Source organism: Oncorhynchus kisutch, linkage group LG2 (assembly GCF_002021735.2).
Source record: "Oncorhynchus kisutch isolate 150728-3 linkage group LG2, Okis_V2, whole genome shotgun sequence".
Lineage (NCBI taxonomy): Eukaryota > Metazoa > Chordata > Actinopteri > Salmoniformes > Salmonidae > Oncorhynchus > Oncorhynchus kisutch.
In genome coordinates this window covers 27,188,904-27,204,404 of record NC_034175.2, presented here as the reverse complement: position 1 = coordinate 27,204,404, position 15,501 = coordinate 27,188,904, and the positions used below count along the sequence as shown (strand labels likewise).

The 15,501-nt window shown below is 43.2% G+C and overlaps 1 protein-coding gene across 2 annotated transcripts in view; it reads right to left on the bottom strand.

Annotated features, from left to right (window-relative positions):
• Window positions 1-8,638: 8,638 nt before the first annotated feature.
• The window catches only part of LOC109864514 (ER membrane protein complex subunit 2), a 60,387-nt gene continuing 53,524 nt past the window's right edge, over window positions 8,639-15,501 (bottom strand). Inside the window, exon 11 of one of the 2 annotated variants that reach the window (XM_020452363.2) lies at window positions 8,639-9,210. In XM_020452363.2, coding sequence (XP_020307952.1) covers window positions 9,124-9,210 — 87 coding nt within the window. In that variant the 3' untranslated portion in view covers window positions 8,639-9,123. The remainder of the gene's footprint in view (window positions 9,211-15,501) is intronic. The other variant, XM_020452366.2, reaches the window with a different exon arrangement.

Here is a 15,501-nt window from a genome sequence, read left to right as displayed (position 1 = left end):
CAAAATGGTTGTTTAATTGAAAATATACACATTAACTGTCACACTGGTATTCAGTACAGTATGAATGGCCCTAAGACCGATTGGACTGTACCAGAGAAAGTGCCCCTCTGCCATGTCCCCCTTAGCCTTGTAAATTTGCAGATTTTTGTCTGTATCCTTTTCTCAAAAGTCACTAGAAATTAGCATTGAAAACCAGTAGCAAAATGTGCCCCACCCCCTCCGAAATGAGCTCAATAGCCTGGGGCGAGAGGGAAAATGACTGGACCATGCAGAATTTGATACCTTTAAGGAGAACTCAATCTCCTCGTGAGATTCATTGTGGTGACATTGAAGCTCCACTGGATGTGCTGAATGCGCAGCTTCCCCAACCAGAGAGGTTTCAGTCGTGTAATATTATCTCAAGGCCGCGTGATGATATCGCTTAAAAATATGACATTGAATAAAAAATGTCTATGACTCATTGCCACTTATGCTTTGAATCATAGTTAATGATTGCTTAAAGGGATGGAATTGCCACCTATGCTTTTGAATCATAGTTAATGATTGCTTAAAGGGATGGAATTGCCACCACAGTAAATGTGAGGCATTATACATCAATGCTTCGATTTTGCTAATTGTATTTCAATGTTCCATGTTTCACCCATATGTACCCCTTGTGAAAATAATACACACATCAATTCAAGCTGATGAGAATCCTGTAATATAACATATTCTAAAATACATAGTCCCCTCAAACGTCTCGCAAACAAGTATTGAAGACCAACTCAAGAATTATATTCTAATAACTCAGCTGCATACTTGCATAGCATCCACTTGTTTTTAAATGTTTTATTTCTGTTCATTTCAACTCCATTTAACAAGTATCATTAGTGCCACTACGAATATCCCTGGATAGATATTTTGTAGTGTCTGTGTATGATTAGTATTCGTAATGTGAGTCTACAGAGTCTGGTTGAACACAATTGTGTCTATAAAAGGGTGCCATTGATAATGACTTTGAATGCTTTTTATATTCATTTTCTGGCCAATGATTTAAAGTGTTCATTTGGTTGAGGACCCAACTCATAAAATAAGTTCTTTCATTTAATTTTTCTAATGCCTTTCTATTATTGGCTCAGCATATGGCTAACCTTTCTTTTTGGACCGACTATATCGTTTTTCTCTCTATAAATATGTTATTTTTCTCCCCTTATATTTCCCATGACCAAAATATCCTTTCCAGACAGAACATTCTCGATCAGCAGTTCATAAAAAGTAATTGGAAATAGGAGGGAAAAGGGAAAAATATTTTTTGAAGACAACATATGCATAAAAGATTTTGCGCACCCAGACAACCAATCAAATCAAATCGAATTGTATTTTTCACATGCGACGAATACAACATGTGTACAACCTTACCATGAAATGCTTACTTACAAGCCCTTAACCAACAATGCCGTTTTAAGAAAATAGAGTTAAGAAAATATTCACTAAATAAACTAAAGTAAAATGAAAAGTAATATTAAAATTAAATTAATCAAAAAGTAACACAAGAAAATACGTAACAATAACGAGGCCATATGCAGGGGTAGAAGGTGTTAAGGAGGAAGGTGTGAGCCCTGACCAGCCTTTCAGAGCACTTCATGGCTACCGACGTGAGTGCTACGGGGCGGTACTGATTTAGGCAGATTACCTTCACTTTCTTGGGCGCAAGGACTATGGTGGTCTGCTTGAAAAATATAGGTTTTACAGACTCGGTCAGGGAGAGGTTGAAAATGTCAGTGAAGACACTTGCCAGTTGATCCAAGCATTCTCTGAGTACACGTTCTGGTAATCCGTCTGGCCCCGCGGCCTTGTGAATGTTGACCTGTTTAAAGGTCTTGCTCACATTGGCTACGGTGAGCGAGATCACACAGTCGTCCGGAACAACTGCTTCTCTCATGCATGCTTCAGTGTTGCTTGCCTCGAAGTGAGCATAAAAGGAATTTAGCCCATCTGGTAGGCTTGTGTATCTGGGCAGCAGGACAAAAATAGTATGATTGAAGTTTTAGAGTAGTATGAGTGTGTTTATGATAAGAACAAACTTCTTAAATAATATACCATCAGTCAACATATCGTAAGTTAAGAGCCAATGTGACAACTAGCACATCTTAAACTAAATAAATCTTATTTCCAGTCATAAGACGCTAGACAACAACAAGCTGTGAAGTTTCCATGTGCAGCCTAATAATTAGGGCCCTTTGCTTTCATTAGTAATAGCAGCATCAGCCTGCCTCCAGTGCATAATTCTGGTCAAGGAATGAAGAGAAGAGTCCCTGCTACTGTCTCGGAGATAGAGACTGAGTGGAACCCATCACTATCACCTTGACTTTCCTCACAAACAGATGGTAGCATTTGCCGCCTGCCAAGTTTCCTGGGAGGAGGATGTGCGTGTGCGTTTGGATGTGTGCGGGTACGCATGTGTATGCACACCCATGCGTACACACACAGCACTAACAACACTTTTAAAATAATCTCCCATCTCAACACTCGCCGCTCGGCTATTCATCTTGTCAGCCCAAAAAATAAATATGATTGTATGTCACCTCAATCAGAGTAGCTCATCCTCTCTCAGAAGCAGAGAGCAAAGAGCGAGAAAGGAATGTTAGTTGCTACTTTATATATATTCCCTGCCAAATATGTATCCAACAGAATATGTCTGGCAACCTCAGCATGCCAAACAGTAACAGAGTGAATCAATTGCACACTATCACTGACTGAGTGGGGGAATTCATCACAGTCGAAGCGACCAACCGCTCTGTCATCCCAAGCTCTCCACAGTTTGTACAGTTAGCGCAGCGGATCGTCAGTCTGGATCTTCAATTTCAACCGATAAACAAATCACACAGAAGAGGAGCGACGAGATCTTTGGGGTTTGTCTTAAACCCTTCCATGTTTCCCAATTATCATTGTTGGGAATAAGCTGTGGCCAATTACCCCTACAGACTGTGGAGGAGTTTGAATCTTTTCCGTGAGGCGAGGCCTAACCAGACTACTGATAAGTCAAACCATGCGTGTCCACAGATCTTCACGGGGCCCATGTGGACGCCATCAATAACGCTGTTGTTGGTTTTAGAGATTAGAAAAAACGAAGAAACATGTTATTGTAATGGTTATATATCAATACTCACATTTCCAGGGATGGGGGTTGGAGGTTACTTCGGTGTGCTATTGGTGCCAAAAAAAAGAGGTTAAAATGACGTGTGGGTCCTGATTACATCTGTCCCGGTGAAATCACAGCCCCGGGGAGGAAGTGTTCACATCAAAGGAGAAATTGGGGAAATATGGAGAAGAATACCTGTCATGTCCCATTGTTGCAGTAAGGAATGAGGTCTGGCACACGGCCCTTGGAACTCCTTTGACTTAAGCATTGTTGAAGCAGTTAAATATATGTTACCCATACCTACCTACCTGGCTATGTTGTGTTGTGTTCTGTTGTGAGTTTAAACACTGACAAGGTGTCTGAAACACAAAACACCCGCCATGTTGGCGAGCAAACGTAACGGCTTGAGGGCGCCACTCATAAAAGGGTTGTAGGTTTCAGAAACCTCTCTCTCCATCCCCAACTCTCTTGACTTTGCCATCCCCCAGTCTTTCTCTCATATCCAGCTCCGGGTACAAAATATCCCTGTGGTTGCCAGCAACATCCACCCAGGAAGCACAATCAGTAGCCGATCCTGCTTTTTTCTTCTTTTTTTGTAATTAGGTCTTTGGCCTTTTGTGGGGTAAGCCGCATGCCTTCTGGCCGAGAAGACGCTCTGAGAGGGGATTTGTGGTCTGCGAAGCCTGGGCTGGAAAGAGCAACTGTCTACTGAAGCCAGCAGCCTGCCCCTCTCTCTCTCTCTCTCTATCTCTAATTCGACACATGCCATGTGCTGTGACGGAGTGTGCAGACAGGATGCTGCTCGGGGACGGCATGTGGATTGCCAACCCATCACCACGGCCATGTGGAGCCCGACGCAAGGCCCAGCGACCAGACCAGAGCAGAGCAGAGACAGGCCTTTAGAGGCCACAGAAGATCTCCTGGCTGGAAGGAGATTGGCAGCAGTCTGGAGCCTCATGGTCAAGTGGCCTGGGAGATGAGCTGCATTCAGAGCCAGTCTCATTTCCCAATGCAAAGCTCACAGTATCTCAGAAATGACCACACCCACGCACACAGAGATATACACGCACACACACACACACACACACACACACACACACACACACACACACACACACACACACACACACACACACAAACACACACAAACACACACACACACACACACACACACACACACACACACACACACACACACACACACACACACACACACACACACACACACACACACACACACACACACACACACACACAGACTGGCAGTGAGTTGTCCTTTTGCTTTGAGAGAAAATTATTTCCCAGCATCATTGCCCTTTGAGAGTAAACTCAGTTTGTTCAGAATCTGTGAATTGGCTGGGTTCTGAAAGGAGACATTGTGCAGCAACAGAGAAAGGTTAGCATTTTGGAATTTGCCAATTGACCTCAGTTTCATTTTTGCAATGTTGCCATTTTCTTATGCAATAGCGATCTCTTCTTTTCCAATGTGGAAAGTTATGTGATACCTATCTTTAATACCGAAAATAACCATATTCGTTACTAATGTCAAAACGCTGCGGTGTGGCAGAGATTCCGTCTCAACTAGTTGAATGAGAAATTTACTCAATTCTAAACCCAACTCTCTGTTTTTCATGGCATGAAACTGGAGGGTCACTGGTTTTCCGTCAAATAAATGTCACCCTGAAAAACAAAGTTACTTGAAATCACAATAAGTTTACTGGTGACTTTTCAAGTATATCTGTGTGTAAACAGATGTGCATAAATGGGGGTGAATTTATTGCGGTGGAGTTAATATTCATAGATTCATGGCTCAGAAAACAGATTGAAAGCAGTTACTTTTGTCGGGTTTTCTCTGGAGCAACATGCTGATCTTCTATGCTCTTTTCAAAGGGGGTTTAAGCCCTTTTGCGCAGGTAACAGGAATCTGAACACATCAGTAGACCAGGACCTCAAGATCACATACTGTTTTTGATCCTCGTGATGGGCTTGATTTAGACACGCAAGCCTGTGGAATCTTGGTCCGTACTGATAAATCCTTGAATAGCTTTACAGGGAAAAAGTCATTTGTGAATTGCGGTGGCATTTGGGCATGTTTTGTATTTATTTCAATGTATTTGGATACATCTTCTGTCTCATTCTAAACTATTACCTTAATGACTTTACATAACATGTACCAGAATGATAACACTGTGCCACCAATAAGAGTAGTAACACTAAAGACGGTAACACCAATGACAAATTTGAGGTAATTGAGGATTTTCGTAGCCCACAGATGCTCAAATCTAAGATCATTAGCACTTTAAAAAAAATTATCCTAAAGTGATATGATGAATCATTTTGCTCACATTTAAATAGAGTAACACCAATGACACTTCTTATTTCGACACCATCTGCATCTGTGGGCATGTGTGTTTCTGGCAGACGAGCCACTGACATCTCTCTACTTTGTGTCAGGTGTTATTTGAGCAATCCGTAATCGTTGGTCCCGGGGGTCTCCGTTCCTAACCAAACACTTTCATCACCCCCACCCCCCAAAACAGAAAGAGATGGATGGGCTCCCCGTTCCCCCATCTACCCACTCCACTCCCTCACCTTGTGAAACTTCTCTCCAGTCCGCACAATGGATGGGGCTTCCACACCCTCGCCCGGCCCTCGCCCTAGTGTCAATACCTTCCACTGCGCCGCATGACAGATGGTTCACGCAAAGCTACTCGAGAACATCTACTCATACTCATAGTTCACATTAATGATGACATATTCATTGTTTTCTTCTCTCCAAGCCTGGCAGAAATATAATTTACTGTATGGATTTCTTCGGTTAAAAAAAAAACAAAAAAAACATGCATCGCATGGGTCAGGATTTTTTTTCTGGAGGTCTTCCAATCGTGTCTCTAGCTCCCAATCAAGATGTCCAATCCGTGGCTAGCGGAATTCACATATCATCCCGATCTTGACTGATGTTCTGGCGAGGACGGCTAAGTCACAGTGTAAGCTCATCACAGAGCCTTATCCACTTCAGCTGACCTGACCACCGTGGAGCCTGGATCCAATACAGCCTCTAGACACTAGCAAGCCCTCTTCAGGCTAATCTCTTTGGGAATAAGGGATTACAGGCAACACTAATGGCTAATCCACTGCACTTTGTAACCCACTGAGCCGAGCCAACAGTTTAGGGGAGGCTGGGTTTCCCTTCCTGCTGCTGGTCTGTCTGGGAATCTTCACACTGCTGTGTGTGTGTGGTGCACAGCAGTGGACTGAAGCTGACTACATGTAGAGTACAAAAAAGCAAAAACAGAACAGGACTATAAGGCTGAGTTTACACAGGCAGACCAATTCCGATCTTTTTCTAGTAATTAGTATTTTTCCCATAATTGGGCAAAAGATCAGAATTGGGCTGCCAGTGGAAATTCAGCCTAAAACAGTTGCATATAAAATACGTGCCACGTGCACGTGCTAGTAGGACCTAGGAAACTCGTACATTTCCGACTTGCTACCTGGTTGTAGTTATACACGTTCATGTCGGAAATGTCAGTTTCCTAGTTCCCGACTAGCACGTGAACGTGGCAACAGACCTGGTGGAGCTGCATTTATACGTGATTAGGTGTTTTCTTTTTGCGTCATGTTATTTCGATCTTTTGACAGACATTAATTAGACCCTTTCCATATCCATAGGTATGTAATTGATCACGATCCTTACATATAAGTTGGTTACCAAGATAGGCTATCACTTGTATTATAACGTGTAGGAAAGAACTTCTGATGAAAGAGTGTAACCTTGCATTCTCATAACTTAATATTCTCTAAACTTCTTCCTTGAACTCCCAGAGGTTCTCTAAGTTCTACCTTCAGACTACAGATGGCACTATTGGACAGTGTCTATATGTCAGTGCCTTGAACTGATCATTCACACATCACTATGATTGACAATGAGCCTTTATAGACCATTTACAGGCATTTAATTACCCTCACCACAAGAACAGGACTAGTAGCCTGGGTCGGCAAGTAAATGACATCCTCTCTCAAATTAAACATCCCTTATAGCTCTTCAAAAGGTGTCATTTACCTTCAGCGAATCCTGTAAAAGTGACCACTATCAGTTTATGCTCAGAAAAAGTCCCTTGGCTTTCATTGGTTCTGACAGATTGGTGTGCAAAAGCAGACACATCATACACTGACCAGGGTATTAAAAACTGGGGGGAAAAATGGCTTTCTCCACATCGGCTTAGAGCTCCGCGACCTCTTTAAATCCCAAAGCTGTCCAAAAAAAGGCCATAAACTCAACGCTCAACTTTTCCATCAGTCTGCGAGTGAAATGATGAGACAATTGCTGCGACTTAATAAACAAAAAGCGATCGAAGTACCAGCTGACCCTGCACGGGTGAGTGAGGAACAAGACATTCATTTGGACCAGCCCGGATCCGACAATCACAAATGAGTGTGGTATAGGAAACCAGACCTCATTTTCACGGCATTAATATCTATTTTTACCCCTCCGTTATAAACGTTCCCAGTGGTGTAAAGTACTTAAGTAAAAATACTTTTAAGTACCACTTATGTAGTTTTTTTTAGGTATCTGTCCTTTACTATTTACATTTACTCCACTACATTCCTAAAGAAAACAATGTACTTTTTACTACTTACATTTCCCCTGACACCCAAAAGTACTCATTACACGCTTATTAGCAGGACAGGAAAATGGTCTAATTCACACTTATCAAGAGAACATTCCTGGTCATCCCTACTGCCTCTGATCTGGCAGACTCACTAAACACAAATGCTTCGTTTGTAAATTATGTCTGAGTGTTGATCTGTGACCCTGGCTATCTGTAAATAAAAAAAATGGAATCATGTCATCTGGTTTGCCTAATAGAAGACATTTAAAATTATTTATTTTGTACTTTTTGTACATTTAAAACCAATTACTTTTAGACTTTTACTCAAGTAATATTTTACTGGGTGACTTTTACTGGAGTCATTTTCTTTTAAAAAGGTATCTTTACTTTTACTCAAGTAAGAAAATTGCCAGCACTGAACGTTCCGTTTCATGAATTAGATTTTTGTCTGTGTTTTAATTACTGGCAGCCAGTCCGTGTACTCTGGGTCTCCCTAAACTGAACTGACAGAGGTGTTCTCCCGGCCGCCACACGTTGCAGTTAGAGTCCTTACGGTGTCTGGGTAATTGAAGGGCGGGAGTCTCAGCTGGATCCAGTGTGAGAAGCAAAAGCCTTTAGCCTCGTTGCTGCCCGTTTAATGAGGTCGCTTCTCTCCCGCTCGCTGGGAAATGGTTTAAGCAGACTGCTCTAGTGTTGCTGATTGCTCTGCTGTTGCTACTGGTGGGGTAGAGTGGTGAGAGTGGCTGGGAGTCAATTACCATAAATTCATAGAAGATTTTATCATCATAAAAGTAATGAATCCGCCGTTATCATTAACAGTTGTGTCAATGTACTGATAAGAAAGATTGGCCCTATACACAAAAAACTAATAGAACCCAGGAAAAACACAGAACACCAAACCCACTGAATGAGAAAATTTGCTCCAGACCGCAAACAATTCAAGCCTTTATTAAGACATCTGGATGGACTGACAGAGAAAAAAAACAATAGTTATGATAAAAACGTTTTTTTTTTTTCATTTACAGACATAAGGAAATGTTGGGAGGGCCTAGCTGCATACAGACGGACCTGTCGAAGCCCTCGCTTTAGATTAGTATTTATTAGCCTCTTCTCTACTCACATCTCAGTCCCTGACAACGCGGGAGCATCCTCTACCTGGCCTACGTCTCAAATGTCACCCTATATCTCATATAGTGCATTATATTTGCTTAGATAGGGCTTGGGTTAAAAGTACTGCACTATAAAAGGACAGACCTGCTCTAAATCATCAAAAAACAGAGGGAGGGGAGGTGGTGGTCGAGTCTGGGGGGTGCACAGCATTGAGCCAACAGAGCTGCCTTGTTGAGCCATGTAGAACGGGGGGAACGGGGGGTTGGGGGGGGGGAGGGCCTAGGACATGGTGATCTGCATGGACTCCAGCATCTCCTCCACGGCCTTCACGGAGCATTTGTTCTCCTTCGTCCCGCGACCGGCCAGCTGCATGACAGAGAGAGGAGAGAGAAAACATCAGCTCATAACATCTTTAAAGAGGCCAAAGCACAGGGCTGGCTGAGGGAGAGCCAGCCAAGCCAAAACACTATCGCACACTCAGAATGTCACGATAACCGCATAGCCCCGTCTCACGCTCCAACACATCAAGTCGAAACAGACTAAACTTCACAGAGTATACCAAACCTTCCTAATATTGAGTTGCCCTCAGAACAGCCTCAATTCGTCCGGGTGTGGACTCTACAAGGTGTTGAAAGCGTTCCACAGGGATGCTGACCCATGTTGACTCCAATGCTTACCACAGTTGTGTCAAATTGGCTGTATGTCCTTTGGGTGGTGGACCATTCTTGATACACACGGGAAACTGATGAGCGTGAAAAACCCAGCAGCGTAGCAGTTCCTGACACAGACCGGTGCGCCTGGCACCTACTACCATACCCCGTTCATAGGCACTTAAATCTTGTCTTGCACATTTACCCTCTGAATGACACATCCACATGTTGTGGACTAATGGGGCCAAGAGAAGAGAAGCACCACCTGGAGTCAGGGATGTTCCTGGCCTGTTGCAAAAAAAGCTGTGTGTCTGTGTGAGGAGGGGGAGAGGTGAGAGAGAGAGGGAGGGCCAGGATGTCCTGGTGACTCAAGGCCCCTCACCTGGACAGCCCCAAACTAACCCATAAACTAGGGATGAACAATATATCGGAATCGGACAATATTAGCTAAAAATGCAAACATCGGTATCATCCCGATGTCTAGTTTAACGCCGATGTTAATAACCGATGTCTAAGCTACCGTGCATACTTATATAACGTAAGTACATGACGTAATGACACCACATACAATTTGGCGCTACACGTGAAACACAGCATTCCTAACCTAACCCACATAACGTCTGCTGTGTGGATTGAGCAGTCAGCAAGTCGAGCAGCCAGCTAGCTTCATCTGGATAGTGAGGCTCGACCGGACCGGGTTAATGTGTTGTGAAGCTAGCCGCAATAAGGATTTGGCACAATAGTGGAATTTGTGGTTTGTCTTCAAAATAAAAGTATGTCATTAAGAGTGATGCAAACGAATACAAATAGTAGAATTATGCCATACTTTTATTTTGAAGGCTAACCGCAAAGTCAACTATTGTAGCTAATCCTTACTGTGGCTAGCTTCACATAGATGGGTCCGACCACCATTCATCAAATAAGAACTGTCTTATAAATTAGGGTTATTTTAGATGACACCTAGCTAGCTAACTATAGCTACTGAAACAGATTGTCATTTTGCTATGTTTTTGGGGAAGAACATTGTTTACATCCATGAGCTAGCTATCTAGCTTTTATTATGACCAGCACTGTATGTACGTGAGACAACTTTTCCAGCATCATAGTGACAATCGTCGTGAATCGTTGTGAAATACGAGTGAGTGTAATCAATATGTAATAACTACATAAAAAAAAAAAATGAACGCGTTAAATTATTATGTGACATGCTGTTATATTTCAGGTCCTGATTGGTCAACAAATGGTGTTATTTGACATGTATCTTTTTTGACACGCAAAGACCCAAACTGCGTTCCATAGAAATCCTGGTTGAGAATGAAGTGAAAGAAATCGGTTTTGATTATGTTTTACTGGTAATGGGGACATACGTAAATGCCAACAAACTTTTTGGTCAGTGTTGTGTGTATGTAACCTTTATTTAACTAGGCAAGTCAGTTAATAACAAATTCTTATTTACAATGACGGCCCGGACGATGCTGGGCCAATTGTGCGCCGCCCTATGAGACTCCCAATCATGGCCGGATGTGATACAGCCTGGATTCGAACCAGGGACTGTTGTTACGCCTCTTGCACTGAGATGCAGTGCCTTTGACCGCTGCATCCATGTGTGTGTTAACTACTTAACTCTACTAGAATGCTTAAAAGGCTGTTAAAATGTTAAATATCGGTTATCGGTATCAGGCTTTTTTTGGCAAGGAAAATATTGGATATTGGTATCGACCAAAAATTTTATATCGGTGCATCACGACCATAAACCACTGCTCCTAATCTCTTCCTCCCTCCCCCTCTCTCTGCCCCACTCTCTCCCTCTGTGTATGTGTGTACACGGGCAAGACTGGACTTCCTCTGTGACTCACACACAGCCCCTCAGACCTCTATCTCCCAATTAAACCACAATCAGCCCTGCTATTATCTGAACTCAGGAGGGGGTCCTCTCCTTTCGGCCCTGTCCCTAAACTACAGAGACTAACAGATAACCTAATTTAGCCACGCTAGGAGCTACGACATGTGCCCCCTGCAACAACACCCACAGGCACTTGGCATTAGTGAGTTGTACGGTAGACTACTCCTCCGTTCTCATTATAATAACTGCTATTTGGGCACAGGGACAGCAACGTCGGGGCAAGCTTCCTAAGACTTGAGAGCAGGGTTGGTGTGTGTGTGTGTAAGGCCACATCTGTTGCTGGGCGGAGAGCACACAGACAAGTCAGAGCAACGCAGCAGAGGACATCTTTGGCCTTTTCTCAATAAAATCATTATGAAACCCACACTATAAACTGGGTGGTTCGAGCCCTGAATGCTGATTGGCTGAAAGCCGTGGTATATCAGACGGTATGCCATGGGTATGACATGGGTATGACAAAACATTTATTTTTACTGCTCTAATTATGTTGGTAACCAGTTTATAATAGCAATAAGGCACCTTGGGGTTTGTGATATATAGCCAATATACCACAGCTAAGGGCTGTGCCCTAGCACTCCGGTATATTAGCGTGGTATATATTGGCCATATACCACACCCCCTCGGGCCTTATTGCTTAACTAATCCCCTGTGCTAAAACAGAGATTGTGTTTCTTTCTCCCACATACATGGCTGATGTGCCATTTCTGTCTGGACACAGAGAGGAGCATATTCGGCCTGTCCTCAGGAATGAGCGCTAGGTCTCCGGAGATGCTCCGACTCCTCATTACAGACCAACATTCAATCCCAAACTAACCCTCTTCATCTGGCTTCAACCAGCTTGCTAAATAGCAGAAGGTTTTACAGTAAATGTGCATATTCCAACACAAATCCACATGATACAAGGTGAGTTTCCCAACATACAAATGTAAAGCGCTGCTGCTTGGAGAACCTGGAAAAGCTATATAAATATATTCCATTATTATCGGGGAATAGTGACGCAGGGCTTGCTGTCAACCATTTATGAACCTGTTCACATACAGTATACACACATGCATAGCCAATATAATGTTTCCATATGGGGGGAAACTGTTTTCAGAGTGTCATAGAGAGGGCATTTGGTGAAAATGTACCTTCGGCAAAGAAGTCATTTCCGAGCGTGACTCATGCAGACGTATTAAAGCAGTGGTGTGGGGGCGGTGTGGTGTGGCTGAGGGGGAGTTGATGGTCAGCGCGTTTCGCTGTGCGCTTCCCTAATTTCCCATTATCCCCAACCACAGAGCCACGCAGCCAATTATCTCGCCTGCCTAAGGTGAGGGGACTGTATTAACTCCAGTCCAAAAGCCGAACAATCCGACTCGAGAAAGACTAATCGACGAGCGGAAAAAATATAGACTAGATTCCATTAGTTTATGTAACTGTAGAGTAAATGTACAAACGAAAAAACACGAAAACGCCACAATTCAAGTGTTAAAATCCATTAAATAAACACCACCACAAAGATCATTCATTATTCATTCGTTAAGGACAGATCATAAGGACCATGAATGTAAGAAAATGCATTCCAAAAGAACAGAATTACATATTACATATTTTTTTTCCCCCCAATGTTAACACTACAAAATACACAACATGCACAGCAGTAGATTACCAAAACATTTAATAGCACATTATCCAAACAGGTCCTCACATAGAAGCTTTTACCCTAGCATATTAACTTCACACAAAGATGCCACAAATTCAAAGCACACGCATTAATTGACACCGCAGGACTGTACACGCAGCCCAAATGCAGTTAATAAACCCTACAGGAAACCCCTACAGTATAGGCTATAAAATAATGTGCGCTGTTTCGTACCTGCTGCTCATACGAGAGCTATGATTCAACAAAGCTATTCTCAGGACGCCCTCTGTGCATCCTGAGCGCGCTCTGTGTCGAGATCGCCTACTGCTAAAATGTGCTGAATTAATTGAGGAACATGATAACGCTCAGAATTTACAAACGGCCTGTTTCGCAATTCACAATAATCTAATTGCCGATGAAAGATAGAGTAACTATCATTACATAATGGCAAAGCCAACCCAACCAGGTGGCGTAGCACCCCTCGTTTGGGGAGAACGCTGACATAGTGGCCATATCTTGGTTAATATCCTGGGACTCTATTTGTCACGTTCCCCAGCAAGAAGACCGAAAATGTTGCTCAAACAGAAGGGGGAACTAACAAAGAGTCACTGACAACAACTAAAACAAAACAGGTGGAGTTTTAGGAGGGGGTCTAAAAGACTCATGGGGGTGTTGCATAGCAGCAACAACTGGGACCTAAAAGACACTCACCGTGAGCGCCCCACTAAATTGCCCCACTAAGAGGCAAACAAAAGAAAAACCCACACCAAACTTAAAAGACAGGAAGCAACCCAAAAAGGTGGAGCATAACAGGGAAATCAGATCAAGGATTGTTTGCACAGAAATCAAAATAGGGAGAGCCAACTAAAAGGTGTAACCGTCCGCATCTATCAAGACAACTGGAGCACTAGGTCAGCCACTCTTAAATGGCATCTGGGCCAGCACAGGTGAAACACCTTCCAACTAAGGAGATGACAACCAGCACAGGTGTAACACATATTGACTAATGAGGTGACACCAATGATGCGCCCTGTGTGCAAACGAGCTATACGTCCAACCTCATTACATAAATGGAAAAACCAAAACCTGTAACACCTTCCCCCTTCAGACAACAAATATATCCTATAGTTGCTCACCACCAACAGAAAACAACTTCCATTGCACAACATAACCAACTTTAATGCATCGCTACTTAAATGAGTCGCCTTCTCCAATATAAACATGGCGTCTACTGGCTGTCAACAATTAAATACAAGACAAAACAGCCACCTCAATTTTTTCTTCATATTTTTTCTATAGTTGCCGAAAACTCACAAGATTTCGAAAAACTCACATATGCTTCTATAACTCTCATCCCCTTCGAGCGAGCGCAACCAAAACAAAACTTGTCTCCAAAACGGCAAAATGTGCAGTCAAAATAAATTGTGAGGCAGGGCTACACACTGGCTAAGCCAAAAACGTGTTGACTGCCCATCCTTGAAAAGACAAAATCAGCAACCAAGTTGTCCTTACCACGGACATTTCAAGGGGAAACTCCTGTAATATAGATACCAACTTTCCTCTCGTGATTTTCCTTAGTGGAAAAGAGTGGCAGCACACATGATCAAAACAAAATGGATTTGCCACATGATCCGAATACAAGTGAAATGCTTACTTTACAAGCCCTTAACAACAATGCAGTTCAAGAAATAGATGGTTGAGAGAAACTAGTTACCACTCTTTGCTTTGGGCAAAGGACCAACAAAAGACAATCTGGAACCTTTCTTTCTAAAATTATCTGCTGAAATTGTTGCCACCCCTATTACCAGCCTGTTCAACCACTCTTTCGTGTTGTCAGAGTCCCAACGATTGGAAAGCAGCTGCGGTCATCCCCCTCTTCAAAGGGGGGGGGGGGGACACTCTTGACCCAAACTGCTACAAACCTATATCTATCCTACCCTGCCTTTCTAAGGTCTTCGAAAGCCACGTCAACAAACAGATAACCGATCATTTCAAATCCCACCGCACCTTCTCCACTATGCAATCTGGTTTCAGAGCTGGTCATGGGTGGACCTTATGACCTCTATCATAACCATCATCGATAAGAAACAATACTGTGCAGCCGTATTCATCGACCTGACCAAGGCTTTCGACTCTGTCAATCACCACATCCTCATCGGCAGACTCGATAGCCTTGGTTTCTCAAATGACTGCCTCTCCTGGTTCACCAACTACTTCTCTGATAGAGTTCAGTGTGTCAAATCGGAGGGCCTGTTGTCCGGGCCTCTGGCAGTCTCTATGGGGGTGCCACAGGGTTCAATTCTTGGGCCGCCTCTCTTCTCTGTATATATCAATGATGTCGCTTTTGCTGCTGGTGAGTCTCTGATCCACCTCTACGCAGACCTCTACTTCTGGCCCTTCTTTGGACACTGTTAACAACCCTCCAGACGAGCTTCAATGCCATACAACTCTCCTTCCGTGGCCTCCAACTGCTCTTAAATACA